This window comes from Pteropus medius, unplaced genomic scaffold (assembly GCF_902729225.1).
Source record: "Pteropus medius unplaced genomic scaffold, Ma_sr-lr_union100, whole genome shotgun sequence".
NCBI classification, from domain to species: Eukaryota; Metazoa; Chordata; class Mammalia; order Chiroptera; family Pteropodidae; genus Pteropus; species Pteropus medius.
The window spans coordinates 10,522,907-10,545,974 of record NW_024349519.1 but is presented as its reverse complement, the minus strand read 5'-3'; the positions used below and the strand labels follow the sequence as shown (position 1 = coordinate 10,545,974).

At 37.8% G+C, this 23,068-nt stretch overlaps 1 protein-coding gene and 1 pseudogene across 17 annotated transcripts in view; both read right to left on the bottom strand.

The window, feature by feature from the left end:
- Positions 1-7,035, bottom strand: part of CAPRIN2 (caprin family member 2) — a 39,709-nt gene extending 32,674 nt beyond the window's left edge. For 12 of the 17 annotated variants that reach the window (XM_039882387.1, XM_039882384.1, XM_039882385.1 and 9 more), the window contains exons 1-3: positions 6,895-7,012; positions 5,345-5,607; positions 3,284-3,346 (exon numbers count right to left, since the gene is read on the bottom strand). In XM_039882387.1, coding sequence (XP_039738321.1) covers positions 3,284-3,346; positions 5,345-5,593 — 312 coding nt within the window. In that variant the 5' untranslated portion in view covers positions 5,594-5,607; positions 6,895-7,012. Of the gene's footprint in view, positions 1-3,283; positions 3,347-5,344; positions 5,608-6,599; positions 6,624-6,683; positions 6,816-6,894 lie in introns of those variants that run through there. The other 5 variants (XM_039882378.1, XM_039882393.1, XM_039882383.1 and 2 more) reach the window with 4 other exon arrangements.
- A 14,526-nt stretch (positions 7,036-21,561) lies between these two features.
- Positions 21,562-21,680, bottom strand: LOC120618625 (uncharacterized; annotated as a pseudogene).
- Positions 21,681-23,068: the final 1,388 nt, after the last annotated feature.

The following is a 23,068-nucleotide window of genomic DNA, read 5'->3' as shown; positions in this document are numbered from 1 at the left end:
CCAAGATATGGAAGGAACCTAAATGCCCATCAACAGATGATTGGATAAAGAAGTTATGGTTCATACATACAATGGAATATTACTCAGCCATTAAAAAAAATGAAATTCTACCATTTGCAATGACATGGATGGACCTAGAGGTTATTATGCTGAGTGAAATAAGTCAGAGAAAGAAATACTACATGATTTCACTTACATGAGGAATCTAAGAAACAAAAAGAACAAACAAATCAAAAATAGACTCACAAATATAGAGGACAATTCCCTTCAGCCAGAGGGGAGTGGGGGTTGGAGGGCTGAGGTAAACGGTTAAAGAAGTACAAATTAGTAGTCGATAGATGGCCATGGGAATGGGGAGCACGGCACAGGGAATACAGTTAACATTAATGTAATGGCTAGGTGGAGAGCCAGAGGAGAGAAAGAACAATTAGGGGGATCATTTAATAAACTATATAAATATCTAACCAATGCACTGTATACTTAAAACTAATAGTAAAATAAATTTTTTAAAAAAATCTAAACATATCAATTTCCAAAGAAAAAATAAAGAATATTTTCAAAGAGCTCCCATCCATCTCCCCTCTCCCAAAAAAAAAAGAAAAAGAAAAACACGTCCAGATAGTTTCACAAAAACAATTCAACCAAACTTTAAAGACCATGCATTACGGAAAGACTGACGCAATATTAAAAAAGGGATGGATAAATAGGTAGGACATAAAGGATTTTTAGGGCAGTGAAAATACTTTGTATGATACTATAATGGTGGATACATGCCTTCCTACATTTGTCCAAACCCACAGAATATACAACACCAAGAATGAACTCTAATGTAAACTACAGACTTTGGATGATAATAATGTGTCATTGTAGGTTCGATTATAACAAATGTACCACTCTAGGAAGAAACGTGGGTAGTGGAGGAGGCTGTACATATGTGGGGTCAGGGATTACATGGAAACTCTCTATACTTTCTGCTCATTTTGCTGTGAACTTATAACTGCTCAAAAAAATAAAGTCTATTTAAAAAAAAGCAGCAGCAAAAATAAAAGCCCCAAAAAGTATATTAAGCTAAGTTGTACAGAAAATGGAAAGAGAAGGCAGGGAGAAGAGTATTTGTTTATACAGGCTTAAAGAAATTCTAGAGAGATATATAAGAATCATTACTTTGTAAGATGAGAACTGTACAGAGGAAGGACAGGGTGAAAAAATATGGCATCTTTTTTAATATTTCCAATTGTGTGAATTATTACCAATTTTAAAAGCTAAACTTAGAGCTCCTTAATTAAATACTACACTACTGACGTCAGTTCTCTGAGAAGTCAGATTATAGGTTTTTCTTGTTCTGACTTATCTGCATTTTCTAATTTTTTGCCTTAAATATATACTACTTGTATGAGGAGCTGTTATTTCTCAAAAGTACCACCAACTATATGCTTTGTCACATCTAAAAACCTAATATATTCAATCATTTTAAATTTAGGAAATATGTACGTAAATCTATAAGGCTACTATATGATATACATTATTCTAAGTACTAGGAAAACAGCAGTGAACAGAGAAAATTTCTAATGGAACTTCCATTGCAAAGGAAGGAAAGACAAACAAAATAAAACTTTACAGTTTGTCAGAGAAGTGTGTCTATGAAGACAAAGCAAGGAGAGGTGCTAAGGAATATGAATGGGGAAATGGATGTATAGTGTCAGGACAGGCCTTACTGAGATGACCTTCAAACAAAAAGCTGGAGGGTGGACACTGAACAGGTAGTAGGAACAGCACGTGCAAAGCCCTAAAGTAGATGTGTGCCTGGGATGCTTGAGAAACACCGAGGAGGCCGGTATAACTGAAGTGAAGCAAAAAAGGGAGAGAAATGTAGGAAATGCAATAAAGATCTGAAAGGAAGGGGGGAGCATATTTGGTAGAGCTTTGTAGGCCAAAGTTAGGACAGTCTGCCACCCTGATGAGAATCAATGGGGACTTTCAAGCAGAGGAATGACCATCTGACTTGCATTTGAACAGGATTACTGAGGCTACTATAGCGAGGATAGAGTTGGAGAGATAGCAGAACAGAAAAACCTGTAAGGAAGCTATGACAGTTATGCAGATGAAAGATGATATGGCTTGGGCCAGGATGACAGAAATGGAATTTATGAAAAATGGTCAGTTTCTAGATTTATTTTGAAATTTGAACTGATCAAACTTGCTGATGGGGTAGATGTAAGGTATAAAGAGAAAAGAGAAAACTTCTACAGGGTTTCTGGCAACCATCCTTCTATCAAGCCATTAACTGACATAGCTAAGATTAGAGGGGGTACAGGTTTGGGGGGCAAGGTGAAATCAGATGTCAAATAGGCAACCGGACATAGGAATCTAGAGTCCAAGGACTAATCCATTGGCAATACAGATTTGGCGGTTGTCAGCATATTTCACAAAGGAGAAATCAAAGTTAATATTATAGAAGCAACATATAGTTATGAAGATGGTGATGAAATATTGAGATTACAGTTTGCTTGGCTAGAGCTCTGAAATATAGCATGTCCTCAACATCTCTTAGAGAGCTACCATGAGAACCACCAACCTACCTACCTCCACCACCCCTCCCCATAGTTTCCCAAAATCAACAATACTACTATAACAGAACACTTCTTTCAAGAATATTTACGCAAAGAAAAGTTTTATCACTATAAAAGTTATTGAACATGACTACTTAAAAACAAAGCCATGCTGAAATTCCTCTTACCAGCTATGTGAGCACATCATTTCCAGAGCTCACACAATTCAAACCCGTGCCTCAGCAAAAGTATAATTTACTACATCACAAAAATTCAAGGCCAGTGACGAAAGTCAATATGGCAAGGGAAAAGTCCTTGAATGCCAGTAACTAATACATAAGCAAAAACCTTAGTTGAAAAGATAAAAGATAATAGATGTACAAGCTAGATCAAATAACTTTTAGACTAATTTTGTCCCTTCTTATCCAGGAGATGTGATCAGGTCAAAATGGCAAACATCAATGAAACATTTTTTTTTAATTTCATTTTGCAAAAACTCTCCTCCACCAAATTAGATAAAATTTGCAATTACCAGGTATACCATGGACAAGTAAACAACATTTTTAAAAGCTGTAATAGTCTAATATTTATAGTAAGTTTAAAAAAAAACAGGTCAGATGTCATTTTTTTTTTTTTTTTTGGCCTATCAAATCTTTGGTCTCACCAAATCCACCTAGAGTTTTATTAAGAAAAGGAAACCAGCAAGTCTGACCAAAGGATTATAAATCACTTACCAATTGGTCTGGATTAAGTTGCTCTCCATTTTTCAGGCGATCCTTGTAATCTTCCAGTTTGAGCTACAAAAGAGAAACTTGTATCTATTATAGTCTGATATAAAACTCTGAAACAAGCTAAATATTAGACTTTGTTTCTTACAAAAACAAAGTTCTTGATGTAAGCTAGCAACTGCAAAAATACTATTTTACTAACAGGCAGGGAGCAAAAGATCTTGAGTTCCAGTCAGGGGAAAAAAAAAAACATTACACACAATCAACGTTAGTCTGGAAGCACAAAAATTCAAAGGGTTTATTAAGCCAGTAATAAATCCTTTTCTCTTAATAGCTTCTCTTTTCTATGTAGTCCATCATATGCCCCTAACCCAGTGGTGCTCAATAAGGGTCAAGTGTGTACCCCAGGAATATCTGGCAATGTCTGGAGATACTTTTGGTTATCATAATTTGGGGGGATGAGAGGGAGGTGAAGAGCGCTACTGGCATCCTGTGGGTAGAGACCAGGGATATTGCTAAACATCCTACAATGCACAGGACAATCTTACACAACAAAGAATCATGTGGCACAAAATGTCAATAGTGTGGTGGCTGAGAAATCCTACTCCAACCTGATGTTTAAACCATTAGTTACCTGTTGAATTATGTGGCATTTGTCTGATAGGAAACTTCCTAATGGAAGAACAGAAATGTAAAAGATTTCTAGCATTGTAGTAGCTTCAATTTAAAGCTATTTTTCATATTAAATTTTACATTTAAGTAAATACATGACAAATAAATTCCATTTATTGTTCCCATAAAAAAGACAAGAACCACCACGGTATTCTAAAAGCAATGTTTAAGCTCTTCCTCTTTGGCTTTATGGCTTTAAAATGTGTTCCCAGAAGCCTAAAACAAAAGCATTGGTACGCTGATAGGTATTCAAAGAGGTAGTGTAATCAAGCCAGAGTACAGGCATATACCTATAAATGTACTTCCTCCACCTGGGGAAAGACATCAATGAGTCTCCATCAATAGATCCTGCTTTGAATAGATCCTGCTTTCACTAGTTTCCCATAGTGGCAGGGAATTTGTGCTGACCCAGGCACACTCACCTTATCACACTTGTGATCAACTGCATGCATTCAAAAATGACTGGTGAGAACTAGGGCTACAGAGAAGCTACTAGTAACTGACCCTTCTTCGTTATCTTCGCTACCTTCCTAGTGTGTATTTCTAAATTTTTTTTTTTTAAAGTAAAGAAACAGAGTCAATCAGACTTATAAAAATCTCTTCACACTCCATTAAAAGCAACTTTCCTAGAGTTTAACTAGGTCTCGGCATAAAAATATAAGAGTTCCTAGGTCTAGATAGTTAATCACTCGTCTTACCATCACAAGCAAAGACAATCATGACACAACAAAGCCACACGCAGTACCATTTCATAGGCTACATGACTCAGGAAACAAGGAATGATTTGGATCTTTCCATCAGCATTTACTGTAACATTAGGCTAATTATAACCCTTGAGTCCTTTCACAAAGCTCTCTACAATGCTTTCCACCTACCAATCTCAAACGATCACCTAGCAACACAAAAATGAGTGCTAAAACATTTTCTGGCTCTACCATCACTAAAGCTTCCAATGACTGCAGCACTTATACTGCAATATCAACTGCTGCAGAAAGTCGCAAGGAAAACAAGCTTTAAAAAAAAAAAGGCAATCTGTGAAAAGAAATATTAATACTTACACTCATTAATACATTAATACAAACATTAATACATTAATACACTCAAGGAATTAATCTTACCTAAAGTAGCTAGCTCTTCAAGTATTTCAACAGCAGCATGCATTATTTTACTATGAAGGATATTTTTACTCAGTTATGCAGACCAATCAAACAGAAAATGTTTAATATATCCAATATTTAGCCTGCTTGTATGTTTTCGACCAGCTAAATCCCAAGGTTATTAAATCTTTAAGAAGTAATACCTATGAGCCCTGACTGAAAGCCAAGATGTCAGTTTCTTAATCCTTATTTAAGATGGTGCATATATCCAGCTGGGACGGAAAAACAAAAAAGTTACCTTCTTTTTCTCGATGTTTCTAATTTTGTGTTTAAGGCATATGAGTCCATTATCAATATAGGTCTCATATGCTTGGGAAGGAGAGGCAGCAGAACTAAGAGTCGACTGCAAGGGGCTCATGGCTCGCTGGCTTTCCCCATGCTGATTGTGGTTCAGTTGCGGCTTGGCTGACTTCATATTCCCCTCTCTCCCCTCCTCTGAAGGGTCTGAAGGTGACTGGTAACCCAAAGATGAAGAGAGTTGCACCATTGAAACGGATGAGGCTGAAGGAGGGAAGGGGCGAAAAAAGTTAAATATAAAAATAAATTAGGACTAAAGGGACACATTCAGGCTTTAATGTCTCTGAAAAGTCTAGATCCACTCCCTCAAAGTTCTCTTTCACAGAAGTGAGCTCAAAACCCAACGGTATTTTAGATACGTGCTTCCATCTCACTACTTTTAAGGCAATTAGTGCCAAGCACTAGCGCCTCTGCGTAGGCAAAATCTACAACATGGGGAATGTTTCCAGCAACTCGATTCTCCACATAGAGAACTGCTAATCAGAGCTCCTCTCTCCTCATGACAGAAATCCGCATTCTGAATAATTTCTATGGTCAAGTGATGACCAAAAGGAAATAAGCTTTCCCCATTGAGACCTTAAGGCAGCCACTGGAACCTCTTTACTTTATTACTCAACACCAGTCCCGGCCCCAATCGTTAACAAGGACATTTAAAAGAAAATCCCGGACACGCAATTTTTTTAGAGCCCTCATTTACTGAAGAGTAGCTTCTTGAACTAGAACGCCAACTTCCCTTTGATTGCTCTGGGGCCTATAATGCAAGTCCATCACTACTGGACATTTGCAACGAGGTACTCTCAAGCTGTGGGCGCTCAAGCTGGGAGCTGTTTTTCTGCTGTTTACACTAACCCATAACCACTCACACCCAACCGGTTTAAGGGCTCATCTTAGCGAGCCTGACACGGCCCTGGTCAGTGGCCCTCGCACCGCCTTCACCCCGCGCATCGTGGGTGTCCATCCCACTCCCCTTAGGAGCACCCCCAAAGCACCCCCAATGGCATAACGGGCTCCATGCACGCCAGCGCTGATCCCAAGTCCCCAAGTCACTCAGCGCCCCGAGGGCACCGACCCCCGCGCTTCCCACAGCCCTCCGGACGCCGAGGCAACGGTCGGGGCCACTTCTGCAGGTGCCTCTGAGGAGGCCGATCTGGAGCCAAACACCGGGCACCGCCCGGGAGTGCCGACCCGCCCTTCACCTCGCTGCGGCGGCGGCCGCCCTGCCCTGCCCACTCTCGCCGGGCCAGCCGCCTCCCCACGCCGCAGCAGCTGCCCGGCTTCACCTCCGCAAGCCGCCGAGCCCGCTGCGGCTGCCGCAGCCCGGGCCCGCCTTCGAAGGCCGGCGGGAGCCAGGGGCGCCGCGAGGGTGGGCGGGCACCAACCCGCACTTGCGTCTCCTCCTCCCGTCTCCTCCCTCTCCCGTCCGGGTCTTCTCTGGCGGCGTCTGCGGCGCCGAGCGCCCCGCCAACTCAGCCGCTCTCGCCCAGGCCTCACCTTGCAGCGCGCGTGGCTTATATAGGCGCGCCCCGCTCCCCGCACCCGCTCGCGCGCGCAACCTCGTGCCGCGGGACACCGCCTCCTTCCGGTGCCCGCGCCCCGGCCGCAGCCGGCCTCGGCCGGGGGGACGTTTGTTCCAAGCCCAGCTGCGGCGGGAAATCGGTCGCCAGAGGGCGCGTTCTCCCCGCGATTGCGCAGACTGCGAGGCACCAGGTGGGGCCGGTGTGACCCGGAGAGCAGACCAGCCGGAGAACCCGAGGCCCTGCCGGACCTTGCTGATTGCTAACAGTAATGATTGCATTGCGACCTTGAACAGGTGATTTCGATCAGTCGAAAAGGGTACGCGCCCTTTGTGGAATTACCAGTTAAACCGAGCTTGAGCCTCCGGTTTTGGTGCGGGATGCCTTTGTCCCCCCACCTCCAAACCTCCATCCTTCAAAATAGGATAGAGACAATCCACGTTTCCTTAGGAAGGATTCGGCGTGTAAGAGCAGAATGCCCCGACATTGCCATAAAAACGGAGTGGATGACTCCACAACCTTCAATAATAAGATTGTGTTTATTTAGACTGTTTCGTTTGTCGCTTTGAAACAGATGAATTCATTGGCACTCGGAGAAAAAGCTGATAAAAATCTTTGGTAAGGTTACATAAAATTAAGAGAAAAGGCTGAAAATACATCAGCGTTTCTCATACCAAACGCATAAGGGGCGGAGGAAACCACCACCCAACAATACTTCAGACCCAACTTGTGTCCCGCTATTACACCAAGTAGAATTGTTTTAGATCTTGTCCCTGAGAATTATAAAAATTATGTAGACTAGCAAGAGAAGAACAGAGAAAACTCAGAAATATAATCAAGGAAGCAAAAATCCAGTTTAAAAGTGTTGGCTGAGCCCACACAAAAATTGCCGTGATTTTTTACATTTCTCAGTACAGTAGTTTTCCAGTTATTATCTGTGTTTTCAGTCTCAGGTAACATAATGTACCTTAATGTTGCATTTTTGCTTTGAGTCTCTGAATCCCTTCTGTGTCCTTGAGGGTCAGGCAAATATTAGATTGTCCATTTGTTTCATTGTTTATAACCAGAGAAAGATCAGAAGCTGCTGAATATGAGGGGAGGAAGACTATACCTTTGCTCTTAAGAGTATAAAAACAGTAGACATAGATTTAAAAAAAATGTAAAAGACACACTTTTGTATCAACGAATAAGCACAAAGTTACAGCACAGGTTATGCCTGTTGTAGCCTGAGCTGATAATGAATCTAAGAATGGTATTTCAATCATATTAATTGTGAAATATGTGCCTTCTAATTGACCAAGAAAAAAACTATTCCTTGGGTCATATAGATCTAGCTCTAGATCCTAAATATTCCACTAAACAGAATAATTCTGAATAAATCTTTACCGATTTATGTCCCAAGATGGATTCAGAAAATGAATCAAGGAAAAAAAATACAAAAGCAAAAATAATTAAATTTCAAGTCCAGAATGGTACATTTTGTGTAAGAATAGCATAATTTTTGTAGGAGATTGTACCTCAGTAGATAATGCTGCCCTGATGCCTTATGAAAAAGGTGATTCAAGAAAAAAGCTTTCCTTCCAGATCTAGAGATATTTAAAGCCAATGAATTTGGCTTATGAAAACCCATGCCCCCCAAATTTTAATTTGTTGAGGTTTTGTTTATTTTCTCTCCCCCACTCCCTATTTTCTACAACACCTTGCTTTGTCCTGCCACAGTATTTGTGAAAATCCCTACCTCAAAGCTTAGAAAGGAATATATTTAAAAAATGAAAAAGGTGTTGTTTCAAATCAATGTGGTAAGAATACATTCAGTCAACAAATATTTATTGTTATATGTCAGTTATATTTGCAATAAAACTGAGGGAGATCCAAATATTTATTGGGCACCTCCTATGTGTTGGGTGATAGACATATAATGATGAGTGAGACAAAATATAGCCCCTGCCCATGGAGCTGATTGACAATTCAATAAAAGCTGCAGGAATAAATAGCAAAAACAACCAACTCAATAAAATAGAAAAATAAAAATAATGGATAGCTTGATTTCTGTAAAAACAGCCAATCTTTACATCCCTTGAAACCGTGAAGGTTTTAAATATGCATTGTCTGGCAAACGTATGGTTCCTGCATGGATGGTTATGCTGCATTCACTTAATGTAGCTTCATGTTATTGAAACTGGGCACTGGAAATATTATGATGGACTACACTACTTTCAAGTGCCCTACAGTCCTGGAAACTACACAGCAAGAAGTGCTAAGGCAGGGGGTAAGTAGCAAGTGCTATGTTAGCACATGGAAAAGGTTTCTAAACAAGTTCCACTGGTTTAGGGAGAGGTGTCAGGTTACCATCTACTGAGCAGTTGGAGCCAGGCTCTGTGCCATGAACTCTAAAAATCTCATTGGCTTTTAAAAACTACTCTACTCTGAAACTAAAGTGTTTGATATATTCTACTGTTGTCTTCATTTTACAGATGAGGAAACAGACTCAAAAAAGGACAACTAGTAATTTTGATGCAAATACCAAACAATTCTGTAAGTTAAGTAGAAATCTGAGAAACTAAAAGGTATCTTCAGTTGGTTCTTTTCTGACCATGTGGAGTGCAGCATTTCTCCTGGTTGCCGGAGAACTAGAGAATTTTAGGGCTGTGAAACTCCTCCCCTAATTTTAAAGATAAGGTAAGTAAAACTTCTGGACATTTAGTAGTTTTCCTAGGACCTAAAGCATCTAGGTCTCCTGCCCACAAGCACAGTGTGCATTTCAAATTCCTTCAACCCTTTTCCTTGCTGCTTCCATAGAGAATACACTGGCAGAACTGAAACCAAAAAGAATAAGCAATTCAGTGTTACTGTATCTTCAAAGGAATGTATTCAATAAGACATCTTAAAATAGTCATATGTTTTTATCCAATAGTCTTATTTTAAGAATCACCTCTATGGAAATAATCAGAGATGCAGACAATAATTTATTTGTAAAAATGCTAATCACAGTACTTTTTTTAAGTGATGAAAAAATATAAACAAAAACCTAGACAATCAACAATAGAGAAATAGTTAAATAAGGTGATTCTAACCCATAAATTATAATTCAGCCAGTAAAAATAATCTTTTTAAAGAATATTCAGTGGCATGATATTTTATATGAATTTTTTTAAAAGGCAGGATAACAACATGATGTAAAACACTATTTAGTACAATTCTGATTTTGCAAATTTTTAATTTTAAATATACGTAAAAAAGGCTAGATTTCCTCTTTATTTTTTATTGCATATGTTTATTTTAGATATCAAATGAGACTAAAAATTTTCCCAAAAACATGAAACCTACTCTCTCCAGAAATAGCCACTATTAATAATTTTTGCTTACATCTTTCCAGACATATTTTCAAGAAATACCTATTTTTCTTTTTTACAAAAATGGGGCTGCACTAAACATATTTAGTAATTCGGCTAATTTTACTTAAAATATAGCAAGGACCTTTCTATTAAACCAAATTTTAACTCTGAGTTAGCTTTGGGAGGTAGAATTTCATATTATTTTAATTACCTTCTTTTTACTTTCCTGTGAACAAGTTAGAAATTAGAAAATTAACAAATAATGCTTTTAAATGATACTTCATTATTTTAAAAAAATGTTAATTGTCCAAATGGAAACCACAATAATAACATATAATAGTAAATATTTGAATAAATAGTAACCTGCATAATTCCTTCTCCCATAAAAAGACAAGAATACTAAATGAAACATAAAAAATTTACCCTAAAAGGAAAGCCCAAAATAGTACAAAGTATTTTGTCATTTGAGAAACTATTTCTTGTCCACCATCACTTTGTTACCCCAGAATTTTTCACATAATTTTTTATTCATTTTTAATAAGCAATACATCTTAAAAATAGTTATATTTCTTAGATGTGACATCACGAGCACAGGAACAAAAGAAAAAACAGTTAAATTGGACTCATCAAAATGGAAAACTTGTGCTTCAAAAGACACCATCAAAAAAATGAAAAGACAATCCACAGAATTGGAGAAAATATTTGCAAGTCGAATATCTAATAAGGTACTTGTATCATCAATAATGTAGAATATAATTTATTTCATGTTATATGTTTTTATGTATTATAAGAATATATAAAGAACTCTTAAAACTAATAATGAAAAGACAAACCAATTTAAAAATGGATACAATCTGATTAGACATTTCTCCAAAGAAGATATGCAAGTGCCAATAAGTACATGAAAAAACGCCTAACATCACCAGTCATTAGGGAAATACAAATCAAAACACAGTGGGATACCACTTCACACCTAACCAGGATGTCTATAATCAAAAAGACAGATAAAAACAAGTGTTGATAAGAATGTGGAGAAATTGGTTGGAGCTCTCATACACTACTGGTGAGAATGTAAAATGGTGTTGCCACTTTGGAAAACAGTCTGGCAGTTCCTCAAACTGTCAAACATACAGTTTCCATATGACCCAGCAATTCCAAGTATATACTCCTAGGTGTATACTTGAGACAAATGATAACATATCTCCACACAAAAATATGAACGCAAATTTTCATAGCAGCATTATTCAAATAACCAAAAGTAGTAACAACCCAAATGTCCATCAGCTGATGAATGGATAAATAAAATGTGGTATACTCATACAAAGGAATATTATTTGACCATAAAAAGAAGTGAAATACTGATATATGCATGGATGAAACTTGAAAATAATTTCAGTGGGCTATGGGGGTGGTCTCTAGTTGCCGTGAGATGATGTAGGGCAAGGGAAATATTGGTTTTGTGTGTGGGAATTAGATAAGAAGGTGCGTGACTTCCAGACAAGCTGACATGCAGGACAGAGGTAAACTTTTGAACTTCATTAACGGATGCCAAATACACATACAGAATTTAATAAAATGCAGAACAGATACTCTGTTACTTTTTACCTTCAGACTGAGTCCCCTATCTACTCAAGAACATTCGCTTGGAGATTAATGGCTAAATAATATTCCCTGATTGGAAATTTAGCCCAGGAACTAAATTTTTGTTCATACTTTATCCAGTCATTCTCTCTCCTTGTAGGCTCCCTGAAATCCTGCATTCATCCTAACTGGTAGTATGTCCTAACAGGTCTGATCATGTCATTCCTCTATCTTCAATGAAAGACCAAAACAAAAGCTTAGTAGCTTCCTGCTGCCCTCAAGATAAAACATTCTTTGTAAACTATTAAAATTTTATTTTGAATAGCTAATGCAATACAGCCACGCTACAGAAGGAACAGTCTCCCTTTACTCATCCTCAGTTCCCTTCCTCCAAAGCAACCAGGGTTAGCTGTTTCTGTTGTTTCTTGTGTATCTTTCCATAGACTTTTATGTACATACAACAAATGCACACATGTATTCTCCCACCACCATCATTTTTAGCCTAATGTTCTCGTAATTGCTTTTTTCCCTAACAGTATATCTTTGCAATCATCTCATGTAATTATACAAGTAGCTTCCTCATTCTTTCATACCAGCATAGTATTGCATTGTTTAAATGTATCAAGATGTCGATTTATTTAAACAGTCCTCTAGTGAAGAATACTAAGGATACTTCCAACCTTTGGCCATTACAAACAATGCTACAATGGACAGTTTTATTTAGCTATCATTTTGCAAAGTTCAAAGTATAGCTGGAGGAGAAATCCCTAGAAGAATTACTGAATCAGTTGTGGTTTTGATAGATGTTTCCAAATAGGTGTTTCTAAGTTACATTTAGACTCCCATCAGCAACATAGGGTGAGGCCTGTTTATCCTCACAGTCATCAGCACAAGTGCCCAGCTGACCTTCTACAGACCTGTCAATGTGTTCCTGTGACTTCCAACTGTCAGTGTCTGCATCCTTGTGCCTAAAGGCTCATCCTCCCCATCTCCAATTGCAAAGGAGCTTTGTAGGATTGTGGGAGAAGTCAAAAGCACAGAAAATTATCACCACCACCACACACACACACACAACAAGCGGCAATCTTCACCCATGACTTTTCAGCTCCTTCATTTCTCAGGTGGGATAATTCTAAGGTTTGTATGGCTTAAGAACATTCCTTTCATTAGCTGCCTTACTTTTCTCTGTCATTTCCCTACTTCCCTTTCCAGTATTCCCTCCCAGCTGCCCAATTATTTTTGTTTGGAATTAAAATCGGCAAAAGGGGTGAGCAAGCTCTACCTCCCTAGAGATAATCGAGCTACTTCTTATTATTTGATCTGAATGTTCCTACATCTGTTTCACACTCATCACAATATTGATATTTTTCAGTCTCTTGGTAACTAATGTCTTTAAAACCATACTGCTTTAATTAAAGCTTCAGAGCAGATGTCTGTAATAAATTTATTTTAAAAATAAGAATATTTAATCTCAAAAGAAATCCTGAAAGAAAGCATATTCTCTTCCTATACATGGGCAATGAAATGATTCTTCGGCCATGAAGAATGGAAATAAACAACATGTTGATTTTAATAGGAAATAAAAAGATGTAGACTTTTAAAACCTTCCTAACAGTTTTTTCAAAATGCCTAACAACTAACCAGTTAAACAACATGGGGGTGGAGGGGATGAAACACACTTCACTTAAATGTTTGTCCACGGATGCAAATTTTTTTTCTAGGAAAGAGATTTACATTCAGATGCAGATAGGAAAGAGCACTAGTTCAGGGTAAGTCGGCTTCTTAGAACTTTAGTTTTATTACCTCTAAAATGAGATAATAATTCACAGGGTTTTTTTGATGATTAAATGAGCTAACAGATGTTAAGTACTTAGCATATTGCCTGGCATATAATAAAGATTCAATAACTGGTAGTTATTCCTATGAAAACCGTCTCTAGTCTCATGCCATCGTCTTCTCTAGAAATCGCATAAGTAGTTGAAAGAACACATCCCATGATAGTTCTTGACCATGAGGCTAGCCTAGGAAAAGGAAGTAGGACACTACATAAAGTGTACGGAAGACAGAAACCCCACATCTCAGGAGAGTACAAATCAAGAAAACAGTACAGTCTCCTTTCTCATACTTTACATTGCTCGGACTGGCCAGACTTCTATAAATGTATAGGAGGGGGCATCACAAGAGATGCCGAATATAAGAATAGATATGGTCTCTTGCCAAGACTGGAGTAGGTGTATTCTCCTCTCCAAGACTATTGCTTTTGCTACTCCTGCCTACCAATAGCAATATTAATGGTACCAAGTCCAAAAACATCTTTTAGCAGCACCACTGGCTCTCCTTCAAAGCAGTCGAGTTATTTGGTGGTGAGAGGTAGAGGGTAGGAAATTGGAGTTAGTAGAGAGAGTATGTACTGTATATATTATGGCATCTATAATGGCATAATGACATAGTAGAAAGAGAGCTGGATTAAGAACTAGGCATGCAGAAAATTAAAACAGTACTAATGTACTAATTCTGGCTCTTTCAATGACAGAGTTTGTGACTTGGGCAAACTACTTAGTTTGTCTGTGAACAGCCACACAATAAATCTTCAGCAAGTGCTGTTAACTCTATCTTCAAGGTGTATTTCAACTCTATCCACTTTTCTATATATTCTACCACCTAAGCAGGCCTCTGTCATCTCCTATCTAGGGTATACCAATAGTTTTCTCTAGAGTTCTTGCTTCTCTCCTGGCCTGTTGTTTATCCTAGACAATGAAACAGAGGAATATTTAAAATTTTAAATCTATTGAAAATTACTAAGGATTCTCTATCCCATTTAGAAAACCCCCATACTACTTATGATGGCTCTCCTGATAATAACCCCCCTCCCGACCTCTCTTACCTTATTGTGGCTGGCAGACTAAGGTGGCCCCCATGATCCCCACCTCCTGGTATTCATGCATTGTATAATTTTCTCCCTTTGAGTGGGTGGGACCAGGACATGTTTTTAACCAACAGAGTACAGCAAAGATGATGGGATGTCAATTCCTTGCTAGGATACTCTTTCCTTACTGGCTTTGAGGAAGCAAGCAGCCATGCTGGGAAAGCTCGCAGAGCAAGGAACTGAGGGCAGCCGACAGCCGACAGCCAGCAAGAATGGAGGCCCATAGTCCAACAGCCTGCAAGGAACTGAGTTCTGCCAACAACTTCATGAGCTTGGAGGTAGATCCTCAGATGAGAACCCAGCCTTGGCCAATACTTTGATTGCAACTTTGCAGAGGACCTGGCAGAGCTGTGCCTGGGTTCCTGATCTACAGAATCTGTGTCATTTTAAACTGCTGAATATGTGGTAATATTGGTAACACAGCAATACTTAATTCTTAGCTTCCATCACACTCCTCCTTATCCTCTGCAGTTTACCTACATTGGGCCTTCTTGCTGCTGGCCCCATATGTCAAGGTTATTCCCTCCTCAGGGCCCTCTGTCTGGAAGGCTCTTAACCCAACTCTTCACTTAACTGACTCTTTTATATCGTGCAGGTCTTAACTCCAATGTTCACTGTTATCTACCTCATCTAAATAGCCACCCTGACATTAGTACATTACACTGTTTTAATATTCTGCATAGAGCTTTTTACTACATGTAAAAATTTGTTTATTCAATTTCCTTACACTAGAATATAAGCTATTTGAGATCAAGAACCTTGTTTAATTTATTTCCCACTATATACCTAGAACCTGAAGCAGCGCCTGTGACTATAATAACATTCACTAAATACCTGTTAATTCTCATTAAATGAGCATTGGGTAACATTTAAGCTCCATCCAGTGCTAAAATAATCTCAGGTCCATAAAGGGATGTATGCAAAGCCGTTTATTGTAACAACAGTTTGCGGTACAGTGAGTGGGAAATAATCTGGGTGTCCACCACTGGGACAGTAGATTAGTAAAACGTGGTAGATACACATGTGAAGTACTGTGCAGCAATTAGAAGAAATAGATCAGAAGTACATATCGATCTGGACTGAAAGCAGAGAACCCAAGACTAAGATATATAAGATGCATATTTTTTTTATAAGTAAAAATCCATGTGCACACAAAAATACATATTTTGTAAGAACAATACCAATACAAACACATTAAATAAATTAGAATGCTTCTCTGAGGAAGGGAAGGAGCTGCAAGTGGGAAATGAGGTTAACAGGGAATAAATAAAGCAAGAGAAAGACCTTGCACAGACTACTGATGATAATGCACTAGGAATTGGGCCGTATGATTAATTCAGTCTGTATCTGAATTAATTGAGAGCCAAAATTAAGGCCAAACCAAATGGTATGATTCAGAGATCATAGAAGACATCATAGAGTGTCACCAGCCTAAAGATAAAAAGGTTTGGATTAAATACTAAAAGGTGACCTATACTAGAAATCTCACCGTCATTCATGATCCTTTCTCTCTTTCTCTCCTATAGAACAAGGCATCTGTGTGCTTCTGAGGTTTCTCTCAAATTTTCTCAAATTAGTCTCCACTTCTCTTGGGTCTTCATCATGATTAAACTCAGATTCAATTTTCTTGACACTGCAGCTTCACAGGCAGTGCCACTCTCTTCCATTAGGAAGTACATAATGTCTGACTATCTCTCTTGGTGTGACTTTAGAGCTTATAATGATCAATGCCACAGTCTTTATCTCAAGGTCTCTTTGGTCATTTTGATTATATGAGGCTGATTTTCTAATGTATTCCTCAGGAAAAGTTCATGAGGACAATATTCTCTGAGTTTTTAAGTGTTCGTAATAGTTTGTCTATAGCCTCTGTACTTAAAAGTCAACTCGGCAGAATATAAATCCTTGGCTCGCATCTTCTTTATTAAACTCATGATGAACTTTCAGGGCTCTGTGTTTCAGATTGTGCATTTCTCCACCTGGAACATCCTTCTCACTTGTCACCAGTCAAACTCTATTCAGCCATCTGGGCCCAGTGGCGGCTTTCTACTACTGAAGCCTTTCTTATCTGCTCCTGACAGAATTAAGTTCTACTTTCAATAATGTTCTTAAGCAACTTTATACATTTCCCCATATCGCTTAATGCATTATACATAGCTTCAATTTTATATATATCTTCTAGATAAAGTCTGTTAATTACTTATTGAATTCTCAAAAAATTTATCTTTAGCAAATATGATCTGTCAGTCTTTAAAAGAAAGTATGTTTAAAATTTCATTCTATAATTATAAATTTGTCTATTTCTCCTTGTAGTTCCACTTGCTTTTCATCTATGTATATCGAATACCCGTGGTTGGTTCCATATGACGTCATAACTATTATATCTTCTGGGATAAATGTTCTTTTATCATAATGAGATATTTATCTCTTTTAATGTTTTTCACCTGTAATACTATTTTATTTGCCTGATATATATATTTTTGAAATATATCTTTTTCTAACTTTTGTGTATCATTTGAAAATAGCATTAATCTTTTTATTCTTAGGCCTATTTTAAATAATTTATAATGGACAATAAGAGAAAGTTTTTCAGCACCAAAATTTCAGGGCACCAAGAAACAGAAACCAGTCAAATGGTGTTTCTGTTTTTTCCTTTATTCTCTATCTTAAATAAAATTCTTCAAAAAGTTATACATAGAATTACCATATGACCCAGCAATGCCATTCCAAGGTATATAATATACCCAAGAGAAATGAAAATATGTCTACACAGTAATTTGTACACAAATGTTTATTGTAGCATTATTCGTAATAGCCAAAAGGTGGAAACGAATGCCCATCGATGAATATATATATGCATAAACAAATTGTGGTATATACATATAATGGAGTATAATTTAGTCATAAAAAGTAAGGGAATACTGATACATGCTACGACTTAGGTAAAACTTGAAAACATTATGCTAAGAAAGAAGCAGACACAAAAAGTCACATATTAATGAATGATTCCTTTCATATGATATATCCAAATTAGGCAAATCCATGGAGATGGAATGCACATTAGTGGTTATCAGGTGATGGGGGAGGAGGCTGTGATTACTTAATGACAGGTGTTTTTCTGAGGTGATGAAAAAGTATTGAAACTAAAGAGAAGTGGTAGGTATACAACATTGTGAATACATTAAATGCCACTGAATTTTAGACTTTGTAATGATTAATTCTGTTATATGTGAATTTCACCTCAGTAAAAAATAAATTCATAAAACGATGCTAGATATTGTGAGATCAATTACTTTTTGCCAACTTGTGAGCGGTTCTGATCTCACTTACTTACCTTAGCAATGAAACAGATTTGTCTGAAATGTACAGCCAAACTTGTGGCATGACCAAGTGTCTGCTTCAAAGAGGCAAAGTGTTCTCTTTTTATAACTTCTGTTGGAGCAAAAATTTTGGACTATGATAACTTCAGTTGTAATTCTAGTACTTGAGTTACACAAAGGAACAGGCCTAATGGGCAGGCTCTTCTTTAACAGCAACATTAAATAACAAAAACAGATCATTTCTGGATTAAAAAAAAAAAAAGACTTCTCTTAGATATTTGGAAAATTTTACTTTGTTCTTATCTCACTTTGCAATGTGTATGATTTATCTTCTGGAAGAATAGACCACATAAATCTTATTGGATAAGATATGTCACAACCGATTTTTCTGGGTTCAGTGATCTTCATTTTTTTCTCAGGTGACTTTAGATACACAGTCCCTCCCCTTCTGTCCCAAGCATTGTTCCTGTCTGGCACAGATAGCCCCAAAGAAACACTGCCTAGACCTGTGAAGAGTGGAAGTTGGAGATATTTGCAAGCATTTTCTGGTATACTCGTTAGCTTTTGCTGCATCCCAAACCACCCCAAAGCTCAGTGGCTTAAAATAACACCCAGTTATTCAGCTCACAATTCCGTGGGTCAGCAATCTGGGCTCAGTGCGCAGTTCATCTATGGCCCTATTCATGCATTTGTAGTCAGCTGCTGGAAGTGCAGTCAGTGAGCTGGTCTGCTGGGATCTGGCTGATCTGATCCTAAGGGCTTCACTTGCATGTAGCTCGCTGTCGGCTAGGGCACCTTGGTCCTTCTCCAAATACCTTCCACCAGGCAAGCCCAAGCTTGTTCACAAGGTGGCAGTGTTCACTTCTGTCATATCCTTTTCCTTAAAGAAAGTCATAAGGCCAGCCCAGATTCAAGAGATGGGTAAACAGATACCAGCTGTTGGTGGAAGATGTAGCGTTACCATTTTTGCAATCTCTTACAACCGAAGTCACTATTCCTGCCATCGTTACACACTAATTCCCATACTGGTTGTCCCTGCCCCCAGCTCTGCCAGCCTCCAGGCAGGAGGCCCACTCGGTTACTGACGCTTCGTGATCATAGTCTTCCTTACATCCATCACGTTCTGGGTTACTGGTTTCCTCTCTCATCTGACTGTACATGCATTCAGTCTCAGAAAATCCTCACAGTTTCTGATCTACTGAGAATTTATTTTTGAGCACCACTGTGTTCACCTAAAGCTCATGTAACCGTATTATTTCTCATCTAAATTGCGACTTCTGAAAATGAAATGGGGCACCATGAATAATTATGTTAATACAGCAAGCATAAGCTGAGATGTCCCTATTTAAAGCCATAATGGTTAAAAGCACAGCCTCTTCATCTACCTTGTTTAGATTTGAATACCAACTCCGACAATTATTTGCATTAAATTCTTAGTAACAGTTTCCTCATCTGTTAGATGGAGATTATAAGAGTACTTACTTTACAGGGAGTTTTGTGAGGTTTAAATAAGTTAACTTACGTAAAATACTTACCTTATTATTATGTTATTTCTAACCTCTGCAGTGGGTGGAGGGATTGCCTTCTTCATTTAATGTTATATTACATGCACATATGTTAAAATTATTTCAAAACCTTTGTATCTATCAGTTTTAAGGGCTATAATTTCATTAATAAGGTTCTATAATTTACCTAGATCATTTTCTGTGTTCTTCTAATATAAACAATAAAACAAAAAACTTTATTGTGGATCAGTTTTTTATAATAAATTATCTTTTATATTAGTTTTAGAAGTAAAAATGTTATATTAAAGAGTATTTTAAGGATCTTGGCATTTATTGCCAGATTGCTTTCCCAAAGAATTACATTAATTAACACTTGCATGAGCAATATTAGGAAATATTAACTTTAATGCAGTTTCACTAGCACTGAGATTATCAGTAAAAAATAAAATTTGTAAATGTGTTGTACTTGTTCTAACAAACTTGTTTTCTGGTTTGCCAGCCCTCTTAAATCAAAAGCAAAAATTAGAAGCAAGATGAAGGATATTGAAAAAGATACCTGTTTGTTAATGGCTTGAAGGTGAGAGAAAAGACAAAAATAAATACAGGAATAAGAACTCCTAGACATCCAGGATTATTTAATGAACAAACATGTCTTCAATCTTCAATGGTCCACAATATCATCGTTTATTGTAAGATACAACAGTTAACATTTATTATAATAACTCTAAATGATCAAGAAAAATCGGAATATACTAAACAAAATTTGTATTTGGGTGATTTCCATTAAAAAGTAAAAAGAAAACTTTTATGTTGAAAGGAGACATTTATTGCTTGGTTATATTTTATTTTCAGTCCTTGGGGTGCTGTGAAGAGTCATATGGTTTTGCCAAAGGTGGAGTGAAAAACAGGAGAATGTGAGCTCCATACTGAGGAATAAAAACGGAGGACAAAAGACCAGGGACCAGGATAGGAAGACTATTTTAAATCCCAGAACTTGTGCCATTTCCCCCTATTGGTTATTATTTGTTATCCCTTCTTGTTTTCCTGGGAAACAAAGGGCCTCTGTCTAAATTTTGTCTTCCCAGGCAGTAAGGAAGTGGGAAGTTGAGGAAGTGCATTTCCCCTCCACACCTCTTCAGGCACGGTAAGGGTGAAGAGAAGGGTAGTGCAGCTGGCTACTTACACAAGGAGACAAAGTAAGTCCTATTCCTTTAGCTCTTCAGCAAAGAGAAAAATAAGAACTTGGAATCCATCTCAGTCTGGAGAAAAGGTCATGATTCTCTAAATTTATCAAGCATCGAAGTTAGCTGGAGATCTTGTTAAAAGACTGATTTTATCTCCAGAGTCTGTGATTTAGTAGGGCTGGGTAGGGACTGATAATTTGCATTTCTAACAAGTTCTCAGGTTTTGCTGATGATGTGGGCCAGGGAGCAGACTTTGACAGTCACCACAGGAACAGGTTCCCAGTCCCAACTAATCACAGAATCACTGGGAAATTAAACCAACCAACAAACAAAAAACATAAAAAACAAAAAACAGATTCCTGGGAGCCTCTTCCCAGAACCCATTAATGAGAATCTTCAGAATAGGGATCACAGGAATATGCTGGTTTATTTATTTGATAAAGCTTCCCATTAGATCTTGACGTCCAGCAGGTGTGGTGTCCCACAGCCCCATAACGCCCAGAAATATGCTAAGCACTTAGTCAATGTTTAATAAAGCCTTAACTGATAGACTGATTTAGACCCAGAGGGCAATTTCCTCAGCTAAAAGTGAATCTTTTAGTATGTTAATTTTATTTCATTGGTGATGATGATATTCTTTGGAGAATATCTGCGCTGACCTCTTAACCACATAAAAATGAGCACTTTTGTAAAGGAAGTTATCACAATTCTAATAAACAAACAAATATGGCTAGCACAGCCATGTAAATCATCAGAATACTTCCATGGCAACATGTCAATATATATATTTTTTTAACGTCTACAGCATCTGGTATTCCTAGGTGGTCTCCCATCCAAGTACTAACCAGGCCTGACCCTGCTTAGCTTCTGAGATCGGATGAGATTGGGCACATTCAGGGTGGCATAGCCATAGACTTAATATTTTTTTAATGATCAAATGAAGCTATTGTGAGATCTCTCAGATTTATCCCTTAGAAATAGGGGGTTTTTGTTTGTTTGTTTGTTTGTTTTGTCAGAATGGCCTAGCAGTATAACCAAATTGGTAGTTCATTCGCTAATCAAAATTTTAGTAGATTAGATTTTCTCAGGCAACACTTTCTTTCCTGATATTTGCTATAAGGTGGTTTTTACAACATATTTTTCTTGCTAATAGTCCAAATATTCAACAGAACTTGAAAGCAGTACAATTATTATTTCCATTGTTTTAAAGTATTTTATTAAAAAAGAAGCAGGGTTGCCACTTCAATGATCTTCTCCGACCATAAAGTAGAGACTGAATGATATTGGTCTAAACTGCATTTCACCTTCACGTCATTCCTCTGATGGCCTATCTTAGTTCAGAGACAAACTTCTTGCTATTGAACTTCTAAATTCTGTCCAACCTATTTAGCTGAAGTAGATCATCAAGCTTTGGCTTGTTACAGATTGACACAAATGAAGAAAAATTGGCTTGTGAGCTTAACTCTGAATTGTGGTTCATTTGGAGAAGTTGGTTGGTTACTTTATAATTCGTAGATTGAGTATGGAACTCATTTCTGAAATTAGATAATAGTGAGCTATTAGTGACTCAAATGGAAAATCATTCCCCATATTCAATATGCAAAACAGAATTTTATTATTCTACATGTGATGACAAAGAACACAAAAGCAATCTCAAAGTTAACTTAATGGGAAATATTGTAAAATTATTTTCAACAACATGTTTAATAAAAGAGTTGCTTCGATTGCTAAGTAGTTAATAGAGAAAGCCAAAGTAGTAAGCCCCACTTCGAATTTGTGCCAATGCTTTGCAAATTGCTTATTTCCTAGTACTGTCACAACACTTGATAGCGGTACATTTAATGGGAAGACAGGTCAAGTTAAAATAGATGACAGTCAAGTAGATGATTTCAGGAAAATCTATACGTGTTCAAATACTCTCAAAAATGATGCGTCTTTTGGATCCAAAGAGCTAAAAATACATTCTCCAGGATCTAATACTTTCCCCAGCACATAGTTGTCAGTCTATATTTGTGAGAGTTAGGGAGGGAGGTAAGGAGGGAAGATAGACAGGAAGGGAGGGAGGAAGGAAGGGAGGGAAGGTAGGCAGGAAGGGAGGGACAAAGAAAGAATGAATACCAGAAGAAATGCTTTATATCTATTGCCTCTTATTTCCTTCGCACTGGCGGGGTGGTGGGGTGGGTCTGAGTGCTAGAGAGAAACAAACTGGAAATCAGATGTGATTCTTATCATAGGATTTGTTAACTCATCTTCCAGTCTCTTTTGTCAGCCCAGTTCTCTCCCAAGAAGTTTGGACTCCAGCT